This window comes from Ranitomeya variabilis, chromosome 2 (genome assembly GCF_051348905.1).
Source record: "Ranitomeya variabilis isolate aRanVar5 chromosome 2, aRanVar5.hap1, whole genome shotgun sequence".
Lineage (NCBI taxonomy): Eukaryota > Metazoa > Chordata > Amphibia > Anura > Dendrobatidae > Ranitomeya > Ranitomeya variabilis.
Genome location: NC_135233.1, coordinates 943670913 through 943686830, shown reverse-complemented (window position 1 = coordinate 943686830; position 15918 = coordinate 943670913). Strand labels below are relative to the sequence as shown.

Below are 15918 nucleotides of genomic sequence, written 5' to 3'. Positions count from 1 at the left end.
ATGTATCTGATGGTTAGCATGCTGGTCTTTTAGAGCATCAGCTGGGCAGCATTGTGAATGCAGCTCTGGCATGTACGGCATTAAAGCTATGTGCACACATTCAGGATTTTTCGTGTTTTTTTCGCTATAAAAACGCGATAAAACCGCAAAAAAAACTCATACATTAAGCATCCTATTATTAGAATGCAATGTTCATTCTTTGTGCGGATTCGCAGGGATTCCGCACACATAGGAATGCATTAATCCGCTTACTTCCCGCATGTGGCTATGCCCACCATGCGGGAAGTAAGCAGATCATGTGCAGTTGGTACCCATGGTGGAGGAGAGGAGATTCTCTTCCATGCCCTGGGAACCATATCCCTGTAAAACAAAAAAAGAATTAAAATAAAAAATCATGATATTCTCACCTTCCGGCGTCCCCTGCAGCCTTCCCGCTCCTCGCGATGCTCCCGTTCCCAGTAATGCCTCGCGGCAATGACCTGTGATGACGTAGCATCACGCGAGGCATTACTGGGAACGGAAGCTGCCGGGAGCATTGCGATGAGCGGGAAGGCTGCAGGGGACGCCGGAAGGTGAGAATATCACGATTTTTTTTTTATTATTATTTTTGCATTCTATCTTTTTACTATTGATGCTGCATAGGCATCATCAATAGTAAAAAGTTGTTCACGCTTGTCAAACACTATGTTTGACAAGTGTGACCAACCTGTCAATCAGTTTTCCAAGCGATGCTACAGATCGCTTGGAAAATGCTAGCATTCTGCAAGCTATTTGCGCTTGTAAAACGCTAGTATTTAGCGGGAAAACACATGCAAATTCTGCATGCGTTTTACCCGCGGCAATTCCGGACGTGTGCAATTAGCCTAAAGGCTGTGACTCTGGATTGGTATGACAAATCAGCAATGCAATGTATTTAATAGTTATTCTAATATTATGAAATGATAGCATTGCACTAGCATATGCCATCACTTTCTGACCAGTGGGAGTCTATCCACTTTATTGTCCACTGAGATTGAGAAATCCCATTGAGGCTTCTTTATTAAAAGTGTTTTTTTGGAAAAAAAAAAACATTTCCAAGGAGTCTTGGAGCTGTAAAGAATAGCACCTACCCGCACTCACCTGGATCAAGTGCAATAGAAAAAGGAGACGTCACTGTTTCACCAGCAGCAGAACCGCTGCGGCCTGTAACACGATGCTCAAGTTAACTGACTGCTGCTGCCAATCACAGGCTGCTGCCACCTTGCGGCCAGTGGAACAGTGATATTTCCTCTCCCTGTGTCAGCGCAGACCGTCGAGCAGCCTGTGCTGGATCTATGTGTGTACCGGTAGGTGAATATCACTTAGTTTGTAATTATGAACTACAGACGCACACTAACCCCCTGTGCAGGGATCTACAGCATGGGTCTGTTCAAGTGAATGGGACCCACTGCAGTTTCCTGCACAGTCCAGTGGTCTGGAGCACAGGCATGCCTGGAAAATGTAGAAGGGGATGCAGAAATGGATGTGCAGCTTTTGATCAGACTCCAGTAATCATAACGGGATGGCATATCCTAGCAATTTGCCATCAATTTCTCAGTGAAAAATACTCATTAAAGGGAACCTGTCACCCCCAAAATCAACGGTGAGCTAAGCCCACCGGCATCAGAGGCTTATCTACAGCATTCTGTAATGCTGTACATAAGCCCCTGATGTATCCTAAAAGATGAGAAAAAGAGGTTAGATCATACTCACCTGGGCGGGCCGTCCGATCCGATGGGCGTCGCGGTCCGGTCCGGGGCCTCCCATCTTCTTACGATGACGTCCTCTTCTTGTATGTAAAAAAGAGGACAGCGCCACAACGGTCAGTGATAAGAAAAAACTTACAGCTTTAATCTGCCAACTGCGGCGACGTTTCGGTATAAACCTTTATCAAGCACAGTTTGACACATGTTCCAACCACCATTATATATCCCAAGCACCACCCCTCATTAGAACAAAACACCAATAGGAGTATAGTACTACAATGACACAATACATCAGTACATCAAAATACATATAAATATACAAAAAATACTTGTACAAATACATAAGCATTGACAATACAGCATCAGAATCAGCATTTTCTGATGCTGTATTGTCAATGCTTATGTATTTGTACAAGTATTTTATGTATATTTATATGTATTTTGATGTACTGATGTATTGTGTCATTGTAGTACTATACTCCTATTGGTGTTTTGTTCTAATGAGGGGTGGTGCTTGGGATATATAATGGTGGTTGGAACATGTGTCAAACTGTGCTTGATAAAGGTTTATACCGAAACGTCGCCGCAGTTGGCAGATTAAAGCTGTAAGTTTTTTCTTATCACTGACCGTTGTGGCGCTGTCCTCTTTTTTACATTATGGATTGGACTTTTTAGCTGGGCTGACCCCCTGGCAAGGACTTGCGTCCACAGGCCTAGGAAGGCTATAAGGGACATAGGGTGCGGTTTAACCTATTTTTTGGATTTGTCCTCTTCTTGTAGTCACGCTGTGGGTCCGGCGCAGGCGTACTTTGTCTGTCCTGTTGAGGGCAGAGCAAAGTACTGCAGTGCGCAGGCACCGGGAAAGGTCAGAGAGGCCCAACGCCTGCGCACTGCAGTACTTTGCTCTCCCTCAACAGGGCAGACAAAGTACGCCTGCGCCGGAGCCACAGCGTGAAGACAAGAACAGGATGTCATCTGATGAAGATAGGAGGCGCCAGACCGAACCAGCAGCGGGACCGCCCCTGGGTGAGTATAATCTAACCTCTTTTTCTCATCTTTTAGGATACATCGTGACTTATCTACAGCATTACAGAATGTTGTAGATAAGCCCCTGATGCCGGTGGGCTTAGCTCACCGTTGATTTTGAGGGTGACAGGTTCCCTTTAACATTTTTGTGTAAATTATATCTACATGTGAAATACAATAAAGTGATTAAATATGGGCATACACTTTCTAATCTAGTATATGGGAATTCATCCACTCAGAATACTGTCCCTTTTCATGAAACAATCATATATAAATTCTAATTCTGTAGGAAGTAGGGGAGTCAAAATTTTTGTGAAATAGTCCCAGGATTAGATTCCCAGCAGGACCCATGGTGATGTTGATGTGTACCTGTATGATCTATGATAGTTATTAAAGGGAATCTGTCAGTAAGATCAACCGTCAATATGAACACGTAGGTCAAAAGACATTGAATAAATGATACCTTGATATCTGCGATCCGATGTCTTATTCTTGACAAATCCACCTATTTCTTACACGCAAAAGAGCTATTAGCATCTATGGGCCGGACACTAATTTACATGAGAATCTGCCTCCAGAGATTATTTTAAATGAAAGGGAGAGTTACCATTGTGAGACATGTATATCCAGAGAGCAGACATTACATGTCTCACACTGGTAACAACTCCTTTCATCTAAAAAAAAAATCTCAGACGGCAGATTCTCATGTAAATTAGGTAAATTAGTGTCTGGCCCATAGATCCTAATAGCTCATTTACATGTAAGAAAAACGTTGATTTCTCTAGAATAAGACATTGGATTGCAGATATCAAGGTGTCATTCTATTCTGCTTCCTATGACTTACGTGCCCATATAGATGGCTTGAGAAGGTTGATCCTACTGACAGATTCCCTTTAATAATTTAGTACAATAAAATGAATCATGTTATGAAAGGAAACTAGGTCAGTGATCATGCACGTCAGTGGTTATGATCAGCAGCAACTGGCATGACAGAGATTACCTGTCTTTTCCTGTTGTACCTACAAACATAAGATACCTGCTGTCGAATAGTGCCACCTCTGCAGTGTGTAAAATGTCCTGATTATTAAGTACATATTGTCTTAGCGATTGTGACACTAACAACCATGGTGATCAGTAATACAGTTCTCCCTTTGTACCTCTGCTCCACAAATATCCTAATCAGCCACTATGCTCCTCTGTGATTTTAGTATGCTCACTGTTTATGCCACTGTTGCCATAATAACACATTTCTTTCTTGTACAAATAATTTTTCCTAATAATAACATGTGTGATGGGTTGTTTTTTTTTGTTTTTTTTAATTCTTTCCCCTTTCAATCCACCTTCCTGTTGCAATGCATGATGGGCAGGCTCAATTTTGTGCATGACACCCGCTGCAAGTGTTGGTAGGTGCCAGCTTTGTTTCTTAATTATTTTATATGCCTGATGAACCTTTATTCTTGCACTCAAAATCCATGTCTGATACCACTTATGTAGAGAGAAATATGTCTGTGAGGTATCATTCCTATATAGTGTGGATTTTGATTGTACTTGGTAAATTGAACTGTGATGTTATAGTTCTATCACTATACAATTGTTTAGAATTTTCATGTAAATTTAACAGAAAGAAATATAAATCCATCTGCACACACTGGAGGCGTTCATTTTGTGGCATCACTAACTTGTTGGTTAACTTTACACCTTAGCTAAATTTGGCATTACTTATTTATTCTGCTTAATACATAGCGCCATTGGACTGCACTGTACAGACATTATCATTACTGTCCCCATTGGGGCTTGCAATCTAACTTCCCTGTCAATATGTTCTTTGAGTGTCTGAGGAAACCAGAGAACATCCAGGCAAACATGGGGAGGTCATACAATTTCCTTGCAGAAGTTGACCTAGGTGGGCTTTGAACCCAGGACCTCAGCACTGTAAGGCTACAGTGGTAGCCACTGAGTCACTGTTTATAGACCTGCCCACGGACTGCCCCGAAGCACAAACACGTTCCTCATCGTAGAGACAGAGAGACAGACAGTTTGTGCTTCGGGGCGGCCTGTGGGCAGGTCTTTCCATGGTTTCTCTGGCTTAGAGCAGGAAGATAAGATTCTGCCTAGTCCTGCCCGGAGCACGGGCATATCATTAACTGAAAACTTCTAACACTGATTACACAAGAATTACAAGACGGATTCCTTCATCCCAGGTATCATTTTAATCAGTATAACAGCGGCAACCTGACACTGTCTGTAGTTTACTTCGCAAACTCCTACTGACAGGTTTGCTTTAATGGCAACACTAAACAACAGCCATTGTTTTTTAGCAGTGTGAGTCCTGTATCCATGGGACGAAACACCACTTCGATCAATGATCTTGGCGCCGTAAAAAAGATCATTTCACCCAATGAACGTTTGCTTGTTCATCAGCTTAACACTGCTAACCTGACAATGCCTGTAGTTTGCTTAGCTAAATCCAGCTGACAGGTTCACTTTAAATTCGTGTAAACAGAATCTAAAGGGGCATTTAAGGCCCCGTCACACTTAGCGACGCTAAAGCGATCCCGACAACGATACGACCTGTCAGGGATCGTTGCTGCGTCGCTATGTGGTCGCTGGTGAGATGTCAAACAGTGAGATCTTCCCAACGACGCAGCAGCGATGCGGCGACCTGTAGCGACCTGTACAACGATGTCGTTGGTCGTTGTGACCCTGTCACATGGCAGCTATTATGACGATTCAGACCTCGATGAGGGACGTCCTGTGTGACGTTGTAGTCACACAGGCGTGCATTTGCGTTGCCTTTTCCGCGCCCATTCAGTTCCGATTGGTGGTCGCTACTGCGTTCTGATTGGTGGCGGCCTTGCCTTATGAGGCGACACATGTTGCCTTCTGTTGAAGGCATGACCGCCAATCAGAACGCAGTAGCGACCACCAATCGGAGCGGAGGGGTGCGGAAAAGGCAATGCAAATGCACACCTATGTGTCGGTGTCTGAGTCGTCAACGAGGTCGTTGGTAAGGTGTCAAACACAGCGATGTGTGCTACCCAGCGGGACCTCAACGATCAAAAAAAGGTCCAGGCCATTCCGACACGACCAGCGATCTCACAGCAGGGGCCTGGTCGCTGCTACGTGTCAAACATAGCGAGATCGCTACTGAGGTCGCTGTTGCGTCACAAAACTTGTGACTCAGCAGCGATCTCGCTAGCGACCTCGCTTAGTGCGACGGGGGCTTTACACTGCAAGATAATCGGGAACGAGTGTTATTTCATGATTATCTTGCAGTGTAAATAGGCGATTTCCTTCCTCATTCATTGGGTAAGATGACTGTTTGCACAGCGTAAAAGATCATCATTCCCTGTGGTGCAATATCCTGTGTTAACAGGACTTGTGTTGCCGAGAAGCATGGCAGCCGAGCTAGTTTGGATTGCCCAGTCACATCGATTTCTTTGGTCTGCCTTTGTTGTAGTCAAACAACCAACAATCGGTAAAAGTTTACTCTTTGGTGGTTGTATGGGGTAAGCGGAACTTTAGGCTTTGTTCACATACCATCGTATTCCCAACATTTGCGATAGACAATAACGACTCTGCCTGATGCAGCAGAATGTCAGTTACATTTAATGATGGTCACCACTGTAAAAATAAAGTATACCTCAACAAAAGAAAGGTACACTAGCGCTTTCCTGCCTGGAATATGCCAGAAGGACACTCTTGGCATCCATCAGCTTCAATAGACACATTTGGTGTATGTGACGTGAGGTTTACTTAATTTTTCATCTTTATTTTCCCAGATGGTAATTGGAGTCTAAAAACATGTCTCACGTATGCCAACTTCTGTATTTTATAAATGTAGGTATAATTACAGTTCTAAAAGAAGGAAGATTATAGTGCAGGGCTCGTTAGTGTGGGAACCATTGCTGCTGCACAACAGATGTAGCCCGGCAGCTCCGGCTCCTACTGTCTGGGCTGCAGTTACAAAGCAAAGCGCAAAAGACGGAAAAGGCAAATTATTTGTAGGCTGCTCATTTGTACCCTGTAGCTTTGATGAAGGCCGCGTCATGTGTTCCTCCCCTGTGTGCACATGATAGAAATACTTGTATTAATTGTAACTTGTTCAGAATGATATAAGTGAATCTTTGTGTGTAATGAGTACATTATGTTGTTGGTAACAAAGATTTTCCTTTTTTTGTCTCTTTCATCCCACCCTTTTCCTCCTTTTCCCTGGAATGCTGACCTGCTTTGCATTTTATTTGCATGTCACTCGCTGGCGATGATGTTACACCACGTGGCTTCACGCTACAATAAACGCCATGCCAAAATATTCTGCAACCTGTGGCTGTGGTTCCCACTCTGCTGCATTTCTCTGTATGTGTGCTTGTATGATTTCCCTCCGGAAGTTCCCATGGTGCACGGTACGGCGCCGGCTACTGTGTCTGCAGCAGCAACATCCGCCACAAGTGTTCCCTTCGCTGCAACAGCCACAGCCAACCAGGTTTGCTAATTTACAGCTTCCATTCTTAAGAACAATCAGTGCTATGTGATAACACAATGTTCACCTTCCTCCTGTTGGCATACAGTATATACCATTGTGCACAATATTCAGAGCTGATGACTTGTTTTAGTAAATTACAGTTTAAAGGGAATCTGTCAATATGAAAATGCTGCCTAATACTCGAGCATCATATTACTGCACCGGCGGACCTGGGCTAATGGGAAAAGATTCAGTATAAGGTCTCATTTTCACGTACAAGTGATATTCGTGTTTTTCATGGATAGCACTTGTACCTGTAATAGTCTATGGGGTCATTCACAAGTCCGTGGAAAATTGCGGAGACATCTCCAATTTTGATCCAATGGTCTGATGAAAATCAGCAATGCAAATCAATGGGTCAAAGAAAAAAATCAACCAAGGTGGTGGTGGGGGCTTTAGGGTCTATTAAGAATGATAAATGATGCGTACCTCCAACTGAAACCTTTGATGTATGTCACTAGGTAGGCATACAGTGGCATATGTCAGCCATTGACGCTCATTGATAAAGAAGAATGTATACTGCGTGGTATACTTTTCTTCTATCTACTTCTGTATGGGAAATTACAATACTGTAGAGTATTCCTTGTTTTACAGTGTAAAAAAGTATACCACTATATATCTGCCCACCAAAAGTCCACACTTTTGGCATAAGATGAGCACAAAAAAAGCCATCTTCATAATGGAGACACCTTTTACTAATATTGACCTGTCAGCATAAAGCAGGAGAACACAGGAAAATAGAAACATTAGCCTAGAATTATTTCCCACTCTGGTATCATCAGATGACTGCACTAGATCTGTCTTACTGGTTCTATAATCCCAGTTAGCAGTGAATAAAGGCCTTTGTGTATGCCAACAAAAGAGGGTCTCTTGGCAATTACTGCGCCATACGTTTTCTGTAATGTTCTGCTCCCTTCGCTCCCTGTGCAGCTGCTGACACTTATTTAGAGTTGTTGAGCAATTTCTTAACATCAATTTGCTACTGTAGCATTTAGTTTCACAATGTTTTACTTATTCTTACTCTATATTCAGAAGTCAATGGCTTTTGTAATGTTTTCTACAAATGGCTGATTGTTGGCTGCAAATGTTTTGAATTCACTGTTAACCTGTTTTGTCTACAGATACCCATAATATCGGCAGATCATCTGAGTAGTCACAAGTATGTTACACAGCTCTAGAGGTCGTGTTTTGAAGCCGTAAGTTCCCCTATTATTCCATTTTCACATTGCACTTAGGCTGTGTGCACACAATGTCTTGTTAAGGCGGATTCTGCTTAGATTTCACCTAAAAAAGCACTGGTATACTATCGTAAAATATGGACATAATGCTCATTAATGTAACATTACTCTGTACATGTTCAGTCTTTTATTATTTATTTGAACCGCTTCAGCGTTCGTAAACAGTGAAGTTAAAAGAAGTAATATATTCATTTTTCGGGTTGCTTTTTATTGTTGAATGTACAGGTATGGAAGCCGGCAAAAAACGATGGCAAAACCACCAGCCAATCTGCCTCAGAAAAAACACTGCCAGCTTTTTCCTAAAGTAGCTTCACCTAGGAAAACTTTGGAGCTCTGCCTTCAGAATTAAGATGTTGTGTGCACATACACATGGTCAAAATTGTTGGTACCCCTTGTTTAGTGACAGGAAAACCCACAATGGTCACAGAAATAGCTTGAATCTGACAAAAGTAATAATAAATAAAAGATCTATGAAAATGAACAAATGAAAGTCAGACATTGCTTCCACAGATTTAAAAATAGAAAAAAAACCTCATGAAATAGGCCTGGACAGAAATAATGATGCCTTAATATTTTGTTGCACAACCTTTAGAGGCAATCACTGCAATCAAATGATTCCTGTAACTGTCAATGAGACTTCTGCACCTCTCGACAGGTATTTCGGCCCACTCCTCAAGAGCAAACTGCTCCACTTGTCTCGTGTTTGAAGGTTGCCTTTTCCAGACGGCATGTTTCAGCTCTTTCCAATGATGCTCAATAGGAATTAAGTCAGGGCTCATAGAAGGTCACTCCAGAATAGTCCAATATTTTCCTCTTAGCCTTTCTTCTGTGTTTTTAGCTGTGAGTTTTGGATTATTATCCTGTTGCAAGACGCATGACCTGCAACTGAGACCAAGCTTTCTGACACTGGGCAGCACATTTCTCTCTAGGATCCCTTGATAGTCTTGCGATTTCAATGTACCCTGCACAGATTTCCTAGACACCCTGTGCCAGATGCAGCAAAGCCCATATTTCACAGTAGGGACAGTGTTCTTTTCTTGATATGCTTCATTTTTCCATTTGTGAACATAGACCTGATATACCTTGCCAAAAAGTTGAATTTTTGTCTCATCTGTCCATAGGACATTCTCCCAGAAGCTTTGAGGCTTGTCATCATGTAGTTTGGCAAATTCCAGTCTGGCTTTTTTATGATTTTTTTTTAACAATGGTATCCTCTTTGGTTGTCTCCCGTAAAGTCCACTTTGGCTCAAACAACGAGAGATGGTGCGATCTGACACTGATGTTCCTAGAGCTTGAAGTTCACCTTTAATCTGTTTAAAAGTTTTTCTGGGCTCTTCTGTAACCATTCATATTATCCGTCTCTTTGATTTGTCATCAATTTTCCCCCTGCGGTCACATCCAGGGAGGTTGGCTACAGTCCGATGGTGAATAATATGTGCAACTGTAGTCACAGGAGCATCCAGCTGCTTAGAGATGGTCTTATTACTTTTACCTTTAACATGTTTGTCTATAATTTTCTTTCTAATCTCCTGAGACAACTCTTTCCTTTGCTTCCTCTGGTCCATGTTGAGTGTGATACACACCATGTCACCAAACAGCACAGTGAGTATCTGTAGCCCTATATACAGGTCCACTCACTGATTCCAAGATTGTAGACACCTGTGATGGTAGTTAGTGGACCTTGATTTAACATGTCCCTTTTGTCACATTCTTTTCAGTGGTACCATCATTTCTGTCCAGGCCTATTTCATGAGGTTTATTTTTCTTTAAATTATGCGGAAGCATGGTTGAAAAGCAATGTCTGACTTTCATTTGTTCATTTTCATAGATTTTTTATTTATTATTACTTTTGTCAGATTCAAGTTATTTATGTGATCATTGTGGGTTTTTCTGTCATTAAATGAGGGGTACCAACAATTTTGACTATGTGTGTATGTATATATTTTTGTGGTGAAGGATTCAGCAAAACTACGGTACTTATTTATTCTTTGTAATCTCTGCTTTTTCTGGGCTTAAGAGTCCAGTGGGTGGTCTTAATCAGTAATTTACAGCTTTAAGTATAAGTGTGTATACAAAGATAGTTATTTATATACAAAGAAAGATAAGATGGTGGGCACTGCTATGGTAATATGCAGAGATACAGTAGTTATCAATAGAGATAAGCAAACTCCTGGATATTTGGGTTTGGTGGGTTTGGTGGATTTGGCGAACAGTTAAAAAAAACAGAACACAAACCAGGACCCCACTTACTTGAATAGGGGGACCAGAACATCTAGTGCTTGCCACTCTGTCCTGTGCGTGACAGCGCGACAAACACTTCCTCTGATCGGCAGTAAAATCATTACCGTCTGTTAAAGAGCCTCAGTTCCTATGCTGTCAAATGACAGCGTGAGCCTGCGCTGTGACGGTTTTCAATCTGGATGGTGCCAAGTTGCAACCATTTTTCAACATGGACGGTGCCAAGATTCGATGTCCAGGTTGAGAACCACGGGGGAATGAACTGCTGAGAGCTCAGCGCGCTGACCGAAGGTAATGATCTTACCGCGATCAGAACCGCCAGTAACATCACAGCCTTAGTGGAAACTCGATTATTTACCGAATCTTGTGGAAAATGCTCGGGAATCTGAACACAAATCCGAATGTGCAGCGTTTGTGCCGGCTTTGAGATTGGCGAACGTTTTCCGAACAAGTTCGCTCATCTCTAGTCATCAATGGCTAAATGCATTTAATCTCTGCATAAAAAGAATATCATTACGATGACCAGGGCCAGACTCCGCAGTTAGTACAATAAAATGATAATAATTTCATTGATTCCAATAACTTTAACTATTTCTATATTTTTGTTTTTAGGTTGTGCTATGGAGACAAGGAACTTGAAGAAAGTACAGGCCAAGGCCATTAGCCATAGTATGCATACAGTACAAGCAAGAAACACAGCAGTGCCCACAGTGACACTTTCATCTTGCATGCTGAACAATGCCAAGATCAATATGGATCCCATTATACATATTACAGTATATGATTTATACATTTATTTTCTTGATATTTGTGCTATAGTGAAATTTCTATTCAGACATGATACAACATATCCTGTTTTTTCTAACTGTGGTTTGCACACATACATCTCATGACGGAGGATAGTCATTTTTTACCAATGGGAATGAACACATTTTCTGCCTCCTGCCGTGCACCTATATATCCTAGATAAGGCAGAGTATATTGTTATCTCCCTCCTGGCGCTAACCATTGGGGGGCATAGACCTCGCCACCCTTCTCCAGCTACGTCCCTGTCTTGGTACTATCCTCTGTTACATCTGGTGTATGTTTGTCTTCCGATTGAAAGCTCAGACTGTGTTGTACAACATGTTGGTACGTCTTTAAACTAAGATTTTATTTTGTAATTTTTTTTTCTTTCAAGGTTTACAAATAACAAAAGGTGCACCTTGTCTTTTAGATTGCCATTGTAGCTGGAGGATGCATGCAAACTAGTATTAGAAGGAAGATATTTTCCTGTCCTAGATTGTAAGAGGTGGTAAAAGGTCTGACACAGATGAATGTGCCAAGAAAACCACAACTGTGTATGTATTTACATCACATTAAGGCTTTAAGTATGAAATTATTGTCTGTGCCCAGAAGTGCCATTGACTGCGCATCGTTGTAGAGTATTATTTCAACAGTGTTATTTTTTGTATGCAGAAAAACCACATTTTCTATGTTACAATGGGACAGTCACAGGCACTCTTAGGTATTCAAAGCCAAAGTTCTCACAGAAATGAGTTTACCAGAACTGAACGTGTAACATTGACATCATAGAAATGCCATCTTCTTATGTGGTTTGAACCAGGTGTGCCAGGGAAAACAGGAGATGCCATGGTGGGCGGATGACATGTGCTATGCACGGTAATTTCCAAAGGTATGTTGTCTTATGCAGATGATGGCAACTTCGTAAAAAAAAAAAAACCACAGAGCAGAATTTAGATATCCTAATTATTTATATTACATTGTGCTTCATGAGAACGGGGTCAGATATTACTAAGCCAAAATGCTGCAAAGGAAAGTTTTAGCAACTAATTTAAAGGGTCTAAGGGGTAACGTTTCTCCTTGTGGAGAGTGACATACCATCTCTGGCTTGTCAAGGTAAGGAGGCTTATTCGCCGTGCAATGCTCCCCATGGAAATTTAATATGCAAATTGCCTCTTCAGGGAAAAAGAGGACTTGACCTCTATAGCGCCACTTGTTGGAAGTCACAATGAACCCTTTAACGAGTCTTGCAATATGATTTAGGATAAGAGCCAAATCAGTATCTCAATTCGCAGACACATGTGATTTAAAGGGAACAAGTCAGCACGTTTTAACATATTTATTTATTATGCTTTGTTTATAAAGCACCATTATATTCCGCAGCGCTTTACACACATTATCATTGCTCTGCCCATTGCGACTCACAAACTAAATTCCCTATCAGGATGTCTTTGAAATGTGGGAGGAAACCAGAGAACCCGGAGGAAACCCACACAAATCCTTGCAGATGTTGTCCTTGGTGGGATTTAAACTCAAGACCCCAGCACTGCAAGGCTGCAGTGCTAACCACTGAGCCACCGTGCTGCCCATAACTACATATATGTATATATAATCTGTATACACATATAGAATTAGTCTTATGGCTGCATATTTGCTCGGAGAGACTTGGTCTAGTGGTCCTAACAAATCTATTGTAAAAGCCAAATGCAAATGAGGCAGCATATGTGTTGGGGGAGTGACTGTGCATTTGCTCTATTTACTGCATGTGCATTGATACACCCCTACTACGCTACTAGTCTACTTTGCATATGGGTGCTCCACTAGATTTGTCATGACTGACACACTGGATCTAGGGACTGGCGCCTATGTAGCCATGACACTGCTTCCCTTTCTACTCACAAGTCCCCTTTAAAAATATCATAAATGGGTTTTAATGGAATATGCCATTGATAGCCTGTCCTTAGGCTAGACATTAAAGTGTGATCAGCCTCTGTCAGAAAGGTCAGACCTCTCAATCACTTACAGACCCCCAAATCCTTATAGTAGGAATATATATATATATATATATATATATATATATATATATATATATATATATATATATATATATATTGACTTTGGATCCCCAAAGATGAATGTGAAATTTACTAAATAAATATGATTGTTAACATCTTCTATTAATGAATGTTTTATTTAGTCACAATTCCTATACCTGATCGTCACCGTTTGCACTCTTTATTGCCTTAGGTTACATTTCACAGCAATGGTGAGGATCTATTCTGTACCAATAAATCACAGACCATTGCAAAACATAAAATATGGCTTTCTAAAATTGTTATTATAGTAGAAAGACATAGTTTGAATATATAGACTATAGGAACCTTTATTCTGATGCAGAATTGTAAAAGTACAAGGAGGTTATACAGAGATTTGTCCAAAATGATCCTGTCACGTAATGCACTTCCTATGTTATCTAATGCTGCTACTCCCATCTCCTCCAACATTTAACACAAATTCATATTCATGCTGTATATATGTACCATAGCGAAGTCTATACTATATTCATAGAAAAATACTAGTATTTTATGCCTCGTATGAATGTTACATACAGAGTGCACTAACCTAAAGTACGGAAAAATTTTATGATTGTGAGTAAATATATAGAGTCATATATAATATATACGATAAAATATGTGTTTTATATATGTAATGTTCTTGAAAAGACTGGTCACGTAGTACATGTAGATTGTACGTGTACTTTCAATGATGAGCTATTTCTGTGATGTCAGCTTTTACAGCCATTGTGTCCTAGCTGTATATCCGTGTGATGAACTAGTAGGAATTAATCTTCATGTAGGTTCAGTAAACTCATAGCTATGAATTTACCCATTATAAAAAAATACCAAAAGCTACATTGTACAATTCCTTGAATTTTATACATTTTTTCATATTTAATCAACAGCATTTTTATTGTATTATGTGGATGAACTTGGTATTTTGCCCGTGGACACACATGCAATGCATCGGCTGGTCTTGACTAATTGGGTGAAGATATATCAATTAAGTTAATTCTGTACAATAGAGTAATAACACAATGAATGTTGTGGGTAAGGTGTCGTGATTCATGACATTTTTTGGACACCTTTATGTGGTATATATCCAGAGTGAATAACCTGGGGGGAGGGTTAGGACCACATAATTTCATGTAGTAGATCCTACAGAGAGAATTTAATGATTTACCTTATAAAAACAAGGGCTAATGTCAGCACACGGTAAATCAGGGCAAGTGGCATGGCCCACCGGATTTGGGGTCCTATGGAAATCTAGTTAAACATGTTTAGTGACCACTGACGTTTGCTGCCAATGATCTCCTAATTCTAAGGGTACTGTCACACAGTGCAATTTTGATCGCTACGACGGCACGATTCGTGACGTCGCAGCGTCGTATGATTATTGCTCCAGCGTCGTAGACTGCGGTCACACGTTGCAATCACGGCACTGGAGCGATGCCGAAGTCCCCGGGTAACCAGGGTAAACATCGGGTTACTAAGCGCAGGGCCGCGCTTAGTAACCCGATGTTTACCCTGGTTACCAGCGTAAAAGTAAAAAAAAACAAACCGTACATGCTCACCATCTGATGTCCGTCAGGTCCCTTGCCGTCCGCTTCCTGCTCTGACTGAGATCCGGCCGTACAGTGAGAGCAGAGCGCAGCGGTGACGTCACTGCTGTGATCTGCTCTCACTTTCCGGCCGGCAGACAGTCAGAGCGGGAAGCGGACAGCAAGGGACCTGACGGACATCAGATGGTGAGCATGTACGGTTTGTTTTTTTTTACCTTTACGCTGGTAACCACGGTAAACATCGAGTTACTAAGTGCGGCCCTGCGCTTAGTTACCCGATGTTTACCCTGGTTACCAGCGAACGCATCGCTGGATCGCTGTCACACACAACGATCCAGCGATGACAGCGGGAGATCCAGCGACGAAAGAAAGTTTCAAACGATCTGCTACGACGTACGATTCTCAGCAGGGTCCCTGATCGCAGTAGCGTGTCAGACACTGCGAGATCGTAACGATATCGCTAGAACGTCACGAATCGTGCCGTCGTAGCGATCAAAATTGCACTGTGTGACAGTACCCTAAGTCTGGCGGAGCTGTGGTGTTCCGGATCTGAGCACTGTTTACATTTTGCCTCTGCTGATTCTGCAAAAAGCTAATTAGTTTGGGTGTCAGTTGTCAGAGCTTTACTGGTTTTATACATCTTATATTCTTGACCTATTTTAACCCCTTCCCAACATATGACGTACCATTACATCACATTTCATAGCGCTATCTCAAGAACTGAGCTTGCATTTCCTGGCGGATAATGACTGTGCTACACAGCCACCA

The 15918-nt window shown here is 41.6% G+C and overlaps 1 protein-coding gene across 9 annotated transcripts in view; it reads left to right on the top strand.

Moving 5' to 3' along the window:
• Window positions 1–13572, top strand: part of MBNL1 (muscleblind like splicing regulator 1) — a 222324-nt gene extending 208752 nt beyond the window's left edge. For 2 of the 9 annotated variants that reach the window (XM_077290721.1, XM_077290722.1), the window contains exons 9-12: window positions 4118–4153; window positions 7139–7233; window positions 8394–8468; window positions 11361–13570. In XM_077290721.1, coding sequence (XP_077146836.1) covers window positions 4118–4153; window positions 7139–7233; window positions 8394–8450 — 188 coding nt within the window. In that variant the 3' untranslated portion in view covers window positions 8451–8468; window positions 11361–13570. Of the gene's footprint in view, window positions 1–4117; window positions 4154–7138; window positions 7234–8393; window positions 8469–11360 lie in introns of all 9 variants that reach the window. The other 7 variants (XM_077290726.1, XM_077290724.1, XM_077290725.1 and 4 more) reach the window with 6 other exon arrangements.
• The last annotated feature ends 2346 nt before the right edge of the window (window positions 13573–15918 follow it).